The sequence below is a fragment of the Kryptolebias marmoratus genome, linkage group LG1 (genome assembly GCF_001649575.2).
Source record: "Kryptolebias marmoratus isolate JLee-2015 linkage group LG1, ASM164957v2, whole genome shotgun sequence".
In the NCBI taxonomy this organism is placed as follows: Eukaryota; Metazoa; Chordata; class Actinopteri; order Cyprinodontiformes; family Rivulidae; genus Kryptolebias; species Kryptolebias marmoratus.
Window position 1 is genome coordinate 25,796,094 of NC_051430.1, and position 10,782 is coordinate 25,806,875.

The 10,782-nt window shown below is 37.4% G+C and overlaps 2 protein-coding genes across 5 annotated transcripts in view; both read left to right on the forward strand.

Moving 5' to 3' along the window:
• The window catches only part of erap1b (endoplasmic reticulum aminopeptidase 1b), an 8,841-nt gene extending 5,918 nt beyond the window's left edge, over positions 1-2,923 (forward strand). For 3 of the 4 annotated variants that reach the window (XM_017412411.3, XM_037977404.1, XM_037977406.1), the window contains exons 16-20: positions 11-172; positions 246-386; positions 735-816; positions 1,138-1,329; positions 1,421-2,923. In XM_017412411.3, the coding sequence (XP_017267900.1) occupies positions 11-172; positions 246-386; positions 735-816; positions 1,138-1,308 (556 nt within the window). In that variant the 3' untranslated portion in view covers positions 1,309-1,329; positions 1,421-2,923. The remainder of the gene's footprint in view (positions 1-10; positions 173-245; positions 387-734; positions 817-1,137; positions 1,330-1,420) is intronic. The other variant, XM_017412414.3, reaches the window with a different exon arrangement.
• An 855-nt stretch (positions 2,924-3,778) lies between these two features.
• Positions 3,779-9,920, forward strand: si:dkey-283b1.6. Its single transcript, XM_037981687.1, has 4 exons — positions 3,779-3,852; positions 5,475-5,567; positions 6,246-6,498; positions 7,693-9,920. Exons 2-4 carry the CDS (start codon positions 5,539-5,541, stop codon positions 7,810-7,812), a joined length of 402 nt encoding a protein of 133 aa, XP_037837615.1. The 5' UTR covers positions 3,779-3,852; positions 5,475-5,538; the 3' UTR covers positions 7,813-9,920.
• Positions 9,921-10,782: the final 862 nt, after the last annotated feature.

The window sequence follows — 10,782 nt, forward strand, 5'->3', positions numbered from 1 at the left end:
CCGTTTGTAGCCTCCCCGTGGATATCACGATGGCCGTGTTTGTGGTCGGAGCTCGCACGCCAGAGGGGTGGAACTTTCTGTTCGAGAAGTTCCGCAGCTCGATGCAGATGTCTGTCAGGAGCCGCATAAAGACTGCCATGACCGTCACCCCGCTGCAGGACAAGCTCGAGTGGTGAGCGTCAACAAATCACAGTTAGAAAGGAAGGAACGTCATCTGCTCAGCCTTCTGCATTTCTGTCTTTCAGGATGATGGAGCAGAGCCTCAACGGCGAAGTTATGAAGACTCAGGACCTCCCTGACATAGTTGTGTCTGTTGCCAGGAACCCTCGAGGCTACAAACTGGCCTGGGACTTCCTCCGGGCCAACTGGGTCACCCTGATCAAGAAGTCAGTCCAGTTCCCCTCACCCCAATGCTCAATGAGGCCTTATTTTTATTGCCCTTTGTTCCAAAATATAGTTAAAACAATATTTACCATTGAGATGTGATTTTTACTTTCTAAACATTTGACATTTTAGGAAATAGAAAAGATTTAAAACTTGTGTGACAGTGTGAATTTTACAGACTGATTTGTGTTTGAAGCTCGATGTTTTAACTAAAAAGGGGGAAGTTGTTTCAAACCAACGGTTTTACTCTTTGGGGTCTAGTTCTGTATGTTTCCTGACCGTCTGTTCTTCTAGTTGGTCAAGTTTAAAATGGAGGATTGAATCAACATTCTGTTTCGTTGATGCAACAGGTTTGACCTCGGCTCCAACTCTGTGTCCTACATGGTGAATGGAGTCACCAACCAGTACTCCACCAGGGAGATGCTTAATGAGGTAAATGACGTCATTTGGGGTTTTTGTTACTTTTTAAAAATAAATTTATAGGTAAACTTGTGATGAGAGCAGGAACAGGGATAGATCTTCATAAACAACGCCTCCGATCTCCCTTTATGTTACACCAAACTCTCTGAGTGGTTTCCAGGGAGCTTCACAGTTTTTTCTTCAACTTGGGCTGCACTTTGCATGTTCTGTGCAATTAGCTCAGTCTTTTTCTTTTTAAAAAGAAACATCTGACCTCATTTTCTTTTTTGTTAGGATAGCTGTTGTTTCTGGATTCCTTGTGTTTTTATCCCTCCCTCCGTTTCCTTTGCTCAGATCCGGAGCTTCTTCGACTCGCTGACCGAAGAGACCGGCTCAAAGATGAGGTGCATCCAGCAGACCTATGAGACCATCGAGGACAACATCCGCTGGATGGACACCCACCTCCCCCTGCTGGAGGCTTGGCTGAACAAACGCAGACACAGAACAACTCACGAGGATTTATAGCTCTCAGCCCATTTCAATCAGGTGCTGGATCTGAGCTGGTTCCGTTTGTGAACATGTCCTTTAAAGCATTTTGGTTAGCTTAATTTAGTTTGTTCATTCTGCCCCCCCTCAGCCCCTCTGATGAAAGGTCTTCTGTATTCTGCTTCAGTAAAGAGTTGATGCTTCTGCAGCACCAGTTTTCCTCAGAGCCAGAACTTCAGTGATGGACAGAACCGGATCTGTTGGCTTCTTCCTTCAATCAGGCCCTGGACTTCCTGTCAGGGAGGGGGTAACAATGACCTGTTTAGAACTGAATAGAAACAGAAGTGATAACACAAATTAGATAAATTTCTGTTTGTTGACATTGATCAGTTATTTTGCAGCTGAACTGTGAACTTTTGGCTTATTTTAAACACAGTTCTTGGTAGTCAGATATATTTAAAACTACAAACATTTTTGACACTTCCCTAAATTAATCTGAAACAATTCACAGTTATAAACTTTTCCAGACCTGCTGACACAAAACTCAATTTCTGACTGTGAGAAAAGAAGATTTATAAAAGCTGGTGTCAGTATTTTAACTCAACTTGTGACGCTGCGTTGTTTAAATTCAGTTGTTTTTTTTCTGAAAGCGTTTTGTTGGTACCTTATTTCCTGATGCAGCAGCAGGTTGTTTGTGCTCAGAGTTTGTATGTTTGTTTGCTTTGTTTTTAGGTGACAGTGGTTTTGAGCAAATGTATGTTTTTTATGTAAAGCTGGGGGGGGGGAAGAGATTTTTACAACTGAAGTTTTGGTTTTGTTAAGGTCATTTGGATTTCTGCTGCGTTTTTACAGAAGAAAGCGAGAACAGACTGTAAATTAAATGTGACTACAGAAGTGCACTCTGTAACAGATATTTATTGTTTCAGAAATATTTGACACACTGGACCATTTCTCACCAGCAACAACAAAAAAAGAAAAACAACATTACTTCTCAAGATGCCAGAATGAGCTTTTATTATTCTGTAAAAATGTGTGAAAATGTGGGAACACCAAGAGAATTATTAAAACAAGAAAATGACTGTAACACATTTATGGACAGTGACCAAAGAACTTTTAAACTAAAACTGACATAAATATGAAAAACTCATGTACGATGCCGTATCATAGACCAAATCCTCCCATAAATCATTTTTTCTTTTTCTAGATTTTCTGAAATTTTGAGTGAATCTTGACTCTAGTAGTTCTGTTAAAATGTTTGATCATTTTTTTGATAAAACCAATGTTCTTGAAGGATAAGCAGTGCAGTTAACAAAAAAAAAGCCTCGGTCTTCTGAAGACGTTTTTTTTTATAGTGGGGTTGTGTGTCAGCAGGAGTGTTGGACGTAAAGCAGGAGTCGACTTGGTTTGGCTTTAAAGGAGAAAATAAGATTACTGACAGATAAACCAAGTTAAGAAGTTAACCCAGAAGAGCTTGGACCTGGTTACAACACACATGTTCTAATAAGAAAATGTTTTAATCCAATGCAAAGATAAAAGTCACACAACCCAGCAGATACATCTGCAACACGATGCTGCTGATTTACTTTGGTTAAATGATCAGGAAAATGTGTTTAATGAGAAAAATATAAGACAATAAAATTTGTTTTATTCAACATTTTGGTATTCCTTTCCTTCCCTGGGTCCTGTTACTAATAATGATTTAATAAACGTAGCCCTCACCTGCTGGCAGATACAGTATATAGATGTAACCTTTGTATCCTTGCTCTCTTTCAGTCAACAGGACAGATGCTTTTCCCGTGAGAGACTGGATTTCCTGGTTTGTGTGGTCGTTTTGTAATCATTACAGCTAAAAACGTGCACGTTTGCACACTCCGGTGCTTTTTGTCAATTAGCGCTGCTCATTTTCAAAGAGCTGCTCTGTTCATGACAGCGACTTTATGTACTCTGCAGCTCAGTTTATCACTCGTGTTCAGCTGCATGTGTGGGTTTTATAAAAACTGCAGCACTGGGTCATTTTTCTGTAAAAGTAAAGAGCGTAAATTTAAAGTTTGACCTTTGGAGGAGACTATAGGAGGGAAATGTTTCATCCTTTGCACATTTCCCAGCATTTTAGAAAGGCTACAATAAACTGCAGTTACATGAAATCAGGAGGAAAATGTTTAGATTTTATTGCTCTTTTAAAAAGTAGCCAAACTTCCATCATGGAAACACGTGGCTGTTTCTTTAAATCTTATAACGCTGCCATAAATTGTTCTGAGCAGTTTTATCACAAACTAATAAAACACTCTGTCCATCTTACTTAACAAAACCTGCACTGTGCAAATAATCCTACTGTTATGTACGTAGCATTAAAATGTGGAATAAACCCAAATATACTCCCAGAAAAACTTACGTCTGGTTGTATTTTAGTGGCAGATAAACACTCAGGGCTTTGCCCTCACTACCATGCATGAACACACACACACACACACACACACACACACCACTCCCCCCGTTAGCACACCTACAATAAAAACTGCACTCTGCTCCAGTGATTTTGCCCTTTCAGCTCCACACCTGAAAAGAGACATTACTCGACTGAAGGTAAGAAATTCTGAAATTCACCTTGTTAGCTTCTACTGTCTGTTAATGAAACATTAAATTCTGTCACTGAGGGCTGATCAGATTTAATCTAAAAATGTTAAATGTGACCAATACGAGGGAGTTTATTTGTTCTGTCAGTATTTACAGACTCGGCCTCTGTTGCTATCGGCTCACTGGTCATGTGCTGGGAATTTTGACCTCAGCTGCGTCTCTTCTTATAATTTTCTGACTTTCTATTTTTGTTTGGTATGTTTAAATTAAAACTGTCAGAACCCCTTATTATATGTTCAGAATTAATGGTGTCCAATGATCCAAACTTTCTCCTCTGCCATTTTAAGCAAAGTCATGGTTTAACTTTGACCAAAACCTTTCAAAGCCTTAAATGACAAGTTATGTGTTTGTGATTCAAAGTTATTAGTTATGATTCTTGACTTTAAGTCTATTCTTGCTTGTTTTTCTGGAGGAACAATGTTACCTCAAAACCTTTTGTCTATGAGCCAAAAACAACTTTAGCGACAGGGTATTTCTAAGATTATACAACAGGGTTTTATTGGTTTACTCACCTTTAGAGGTAAAAGATTCACAGACCTCAAAAACCGGGGACTGTATGGTTGTCATTGGACACTTACTCGAAAGTTTCTTTGAGTCTTACTGCTCTCCAGTTGTCCTTGAGTTCAATTTTTCCTCAGCCTTTACCTGCTCTCTGCTCACCACCTCTCTCACTCACTTTCAGTTAGAAAATATTACTCCTTCTGTCTGTACTGAGTCCTCTCTCTCAGCGTGTTTCCTAAAAATCAGAATAAATACAAAGTAAAACTCTGAGAGAGGAGTTTGGGATCTCAGAAAAGTCTTTGTACCAGAGCATTGATTGAGCAAAACCTTTTCCAAATTTAAATTCTTTAAATTCTGTTCACTTTAGTTGGGTATCTCTGATGATTTGCTGTGGGTTTTTTTTGTTTTGTTTTGTTTGTTTTGTTCTTTCCTACTCTAGATATTTACATTTGTGAATAATATTCCAGTGGGTGGGCGATGCATCTTCAGCTCAGTCATGTCTGGTGACCCAGATGTATTAAAAATTAACCAAAGATTAAACCTCTGCAGCAGTACATCGATTTTTACGCTTGCAAAAAAATCGTTTTGTTATTCAGCGCTATCGTCTCATGAGACAATTGAAAAACGGACATGTTTCTTGTTCTAAAACATCCCTCACTGACCTCATTGTCAAGTATTATCTCAGTGTTCTTAGTGATGACCTGGTGAACCGCAGCGGAACGAACGTTATCGTTCTATCTTTACGTAATATCAGCAACCATAACAGACTGAATGACTGTATGAGGTTACCATTGGACAAGGTGGTTCTTGTAAGACGCATCTAAATCTTGATATAGTGTTGATGGGCAATAAAAGTCTGTTGCATCATGGTGTCCAGAACAAAAGCTTTATTGGTTTTGAGTTCAAAGTGTATTATTATTATTATATTTTTTAGTTTAATACAGTTTGGGGTTAGAGATGAGAAGTAGTCCCATAAGAAAATGTTTAAAATCTCTGAAACAGAGAAACTGTAAAAGTATTTAACTGATGATAAAACTCATTATTAAGTGTTTTAATTCTTCCCCTTTTAGGTTCTTTCTGTTGTCTGTGGCTCAGTTTCCATTCATCACGTGCGATCCGTCCATCTAAAAGAGGATGATAAGTAACTCCTTTCCTTTTCTAGAGTGAGAAACATTTCTTTTTATTCATTTGGAGTTATGTTACCATTCTTTTTTTGTTGATGCTGGTTTTACCCAGAAGTCATATATTCTGTACGAACAAAAACAGATCGTAATTTTTCTTTTTCGTTGTTAGGAAGTTTTAATATTTTACTTCATCAACAGTTGAGTGTGAGGATAAGAAAGTGTTTGATCGCGAGCTGCGCTTGCAAGATTAATTAAGGTTACAAAACACGGATCGTTAATATTGTTAAGAGTTGTACAATCTGAATTTAGTTGGAGTATAAAGTAAAGTAAAACAAAATCAAAGCATATCTCACTGTGACTCAGCTTCACATATATACACACATTTGTGTTTGTAAAATTGTCACATTGAAGCGGAAATAACTGTAATGTGTCACAGAAAGATTTACATTTACAGTACATTATGTTTTAGTTTATTTATTACAGGGGCTATGCATCCTAAATGCTCTTTTCTTTGCCTTATCAGAAAATCTGATTTATGTTCTCCTGCACATTAATGTTCTGTTAGAGAACTTGGATCTAGTTTGACCACAGAGAATGTTAAACCAATAGATCTCACTATGAAAAAGTAAAAATGTAAATATATGAAGAAAGCTGAGCTGTAAAAAAGATTTTAAGACCATATTTCTTTGTTTTGCACACATTTTTTCCATCTCCCAGGGTCTTTGTGGGCATCCTGGGCTTCGGTCTGGGCATCATGTTCTGCACCAGCTTCTGCAGAGCGTGTAGCCGAATTCGAGAGGAGCAGATAGAGCGCGAGGCGCAGAGGCGCAGGGAACAGGACGGTCCCCTGAGGTCCATTTATTTCATCCCCTTCCCTCGAAGCATCTCACAGCAGGACAGTGAAGAACCCCCAACACCACCACGCTACAGCACCTCCGTCTACTACGAGTCCCCACCTTCCTATAACGAGGTGATTCAGATGTTACACACTGGTTTCAGATGCACTTTGGTTTTGTTTTTAGGATTTCCAAAAATCACAAACGCACTGAAGACAATGCATCACAAATCCAAGTCCAATTCCCCACAAGTTGGGATGCTATGTAAAATGTAAACTAAAAACAGAATGCGTTATCTGTCAGATTTCATAAACCTATATTTTATTTGCAATTGAACATAGTAAACATATCATATTGTACAATTCTTCAGAAAAAATAAGTAAATTTGAGTTTGTCGGCATCAACGCATCTCCAAAAAGTTGGGATGTAAGAGGTAGAATAACTGTCAGAGGATTATTTTATAACTAATTAGTGAGAGGACTGGGTATAAAAGAACATTTTAGAGAGGCTGAATCTCTCAGAAGTAAAGATTCAACAGTCTACAACAAACTGTCTAGAAACAGGGGAACAATTTTTAAAATAATGTTTATCAAAACAACATTTTCAGTTCATAATATCAAAATATTTCAAGAATCTGGAGAAATCTCTGAACTCAAAGGACAAGACTGAAAGTCAATACTGAATATCCATGTTCCTCGGGCCCTGAGGGGCCACTGCATTAAAAACAGGACTGATTATGGACATCACTGCATGGAAAATCCGTTCTGTGGTCAAACAAATCAAAATTTGAAATCTGTTTTGGACACCATGGATGCCACATCCTCCAAATAAAGAGGAGAGGGCCCATCCAGCCTGTTATCAGTATTCAATTTAAAAGCCTGCCTCTCTGATGGTATGGGGGTACATTACTGCTCTTGGCATTGTGCAGCTTACACATGGAAAGACACCATCAATTCAGAAAATTATACACAAGTTTTAGAACAACATGTGCTCCCATCCACAAGGCATCTTTTTCAGGAAAGTCCTTGCATATTTCAGCAAGACAACACCAAACAGCATACTGCAGCTGCTGCCATCAAATTCAAAATTATCTTATTTTTTTCCAAAAAAGGGAACAATTTCTTAGTTTAAACATTCAATATGTTTACTATGTTCCATTGCCAATAAAATATGGATTTATGAGATTTGAAAAGGATTCATTCTGTTTATATTAATATTTTACACAACATCCCAACTCTTTTAGAACTCTGGTTGTACTTGGTTTTGTATTTTGAGGAGTTGAATTTCTAATTCACTGCTTTTCCTTGTATGTTTTCTGCATATTTCAGCTGGGAATTAAGCCCGATGACCTCCCCCCTCCTTACACAGACCATAACCTTCCTGAGTATTCTGCAACGCCGTTATCTCACACAAACATGGTGCCATCGCAGGTCCAGTCTCAGCCGTAAGGATTATGGACTGTCGTGCACAGCAACTGGGCTAAGTCAGCTAGTACCTGGGATGTAAAATATTTCAATGTTTCATTTTAAATTTTACTGCGAGCTTTTTTTTATTGTTGTATTTCAGTTCAATTATGTGTCAATTCAGTTTATTTATCTAGCAGGAATTCATAACAGAAGCCATCTCAAGCTGCAACTCAGAAAGACAAGTCCGGTTTTGGTTCAATCATACTCTCATTCATGGATTTAAATTTTATGAATGTATTAGTGCCAAGAAAAGTATTTAAAGAGAAGAAAAAGGCATTCATGTGCAGTGTGTTCTTAGTGCCACCAAACTGAACTTGACATCTATTTTAATGTTTTATGTAACGACGGTTAAAATCGGTTTTGTTTTCTTCATTTCCTTACAGTGGACATATTGTGATTTTAAAGTCTTTCTTCTCTGTATGAGAGGAAATATTTGGTTGCCTTGAGTGGCAACAAATCACAATTCTGATGCTTTGTTAGGGTCTGCAAGAATAAAGGTTCAGTGAGCCGTTCAGATGTGCAGAGCACTGTTATGTAATGTTACCAGCTCTGAGGAGAATTATGGTGCTCTCACTGTACCGCAGAAGAGGTCACATTCTTTTTTTGCCATCAATTCTCATCAAAATATATCAATTTCTCTTAACCTAGAAAACGTATGAGCAAAAACGACTTTGTCAGTTCAACTAAAACACTTTTTTAGTTGTTCAAAATTAGAAAATCATCTGATAAAGTGAAGATGGTGACATTTTTTTCACCTATTTGAACTTTCACTTTAGTTGTTTTTACTTGTTTCAATGAAGAAATAATTTATTATCATTGCACCTAAATCGTGGTGGGATGATAAGAATCAACCATTTCAGAACACCTTTTTTAAGTATTCAACATATAATTGCTATTTGTTCAGAATTTTACCTTTTTTTTGTTTGTTTATTAGAAACAAACATTCATCTACTTTCCAAAGTAAAGTTGATGGATGCATAAACTGATGAGAAAGTTCAACACTGACTAATCCAGCTGACACTTTGGGACACTTTTTTACACCTTGGGGTGCAAACCATTAGCAATCTGTGCCCAGAACACTTTAATAGGACAAATTTAAATTTCATCAATAGTAGCCGGTCTACTATTGTAAAGTGTAGTTTCTGATGAGCAAAAAAAAACCATTTTGTTCATCTTCAAAAATATTTCTGTAATCTCAGAACATAAAGTTTTGAAATAAAATTTTCATTTTTGTCTGTGTTTTACATTTCATGTCACATTTATTTATTGAATTAGATAATTACTATATACCATGTGAATAGTTTTTAGTATATAAAAACTGCAGTATTAAAATTATATTTGAATCCAAGGCAAGGTAATAGTTATTTGGAAACTTTAAGCTGAATTTTAAACTCAGATTTAATGCTGATCTAAGCAGAGAAAAATGGACTTGGGGAAAATTTAGGTTTGTACTTTTCTGACGCATGCATGTTTCATGTGAAATATTAAAACTGGACTTCTTTGTTCAGTAAGTTTTGCATTTTTATCAGTGAGTGAACTTCTTTAAACTACAAAATTAGGTATTTGGTTTTGTGTTGCATGTCGCTGACTATTTTGATGATTTTTCTTCAGGACAACAGACAGAATTAGACTTCAGTTTCAGAAGAGTTGCCTGCCTTTTGAATAAAAAACTACAAAACTGCATGTTACTGTTTTATAATGCAAACTAAACACCAGATGGCAGTACAAGTAATCTAATAAGTTGTTTTTTCAGTTTCTTTTCTCTGTTTTTAACACATCATAAATCATCTTGAATTTGAATGACTTAAATTAAACATGAAACTATCAGGTAGTTCTTACATTTCAGCACACTGCACAGGCAGGGGATCGAACCTCAGGCCTTTCAGTCAGTGAACCCAAAGGCAGCTTGACGTGAACCCCACCCGTCTCGGATGTGCTGCCATGTGTCAAATGGAAAAAAATATTTTCCATTGTGGAGACATTTATGTCACATGATGATTATAGGTTTATCTTTTTTAACTGTTTGCATTTTACTGCCGCTGTGAGTCATTCTCAGCCCAGAGAAAATAAAGCACCGCTCTCCACGGGCCAGCCAGCCCATAAAAAAGTGGAAATGTGTTACAAGTTATCTGTGGGAAAGTAGATAACAGTAATTGTGGTTAAGTTGTTGAAAGATTTACTTGAGTCAGCTGATCTTTCAGTAGTAGTTTTTTTGTAATCTACATAACTGCACTGCAGCTGTTTTGTGTATCGCTGATGTTTGAAAGCTAAAATACAAGAAAAAATATCATTTTTCTTGTATGCAACCTGTGTCATAGTAAATTAAGTCCAACAATGTAGGGTAAAGATATTCTTTAAGTAGATATATTTTATAATTTTACAGTTTGCTGCATTTCTACCTGTTGTGTTCATCCATTTGGTCATTTCTGTTTCATCACTTTCTCTGTCTCACATTAGTTTCTCCAGACTGTTTCTACCTCCACTCCTTTTTTGTCTGCCTTGGTTTCTCTTTTTGATAGTTTGTTTTAATTTATGCTACCCTGTCTTTACTTCTCCATCCTGACATCCCCGCACTCATCCTCTCTGTCTGTGGGCAGTTTAGGTCAGTCTGTCACCAAAGCCACAAAAATAAAATAACCTTTACTGTTTAAGAAGACCCGCTGACACCAAGACAAGCAGCACAACAAACTAGAAACAGACACAACAGCTGATGTCAGCTTTTGATTCCTTTTAAATAAGGAATTCCTCTGTTATTGAATCTTTTCCGTTTGTATTCTGCAGGTCTGAAGGACACATGTTAAATCCTGGATTTGATTCAAAGGAAGAAAGCTGCCTGGGGCTGAGCAGACAAAGAAAACAGGCAATAAGATTTCATGTAGAAAGGAAGTGATGTTATTTGGGTCAGTCTGTGCGGAGGAGCAGTTGGTCAGAAAGATGAGTGGAACAAACAGG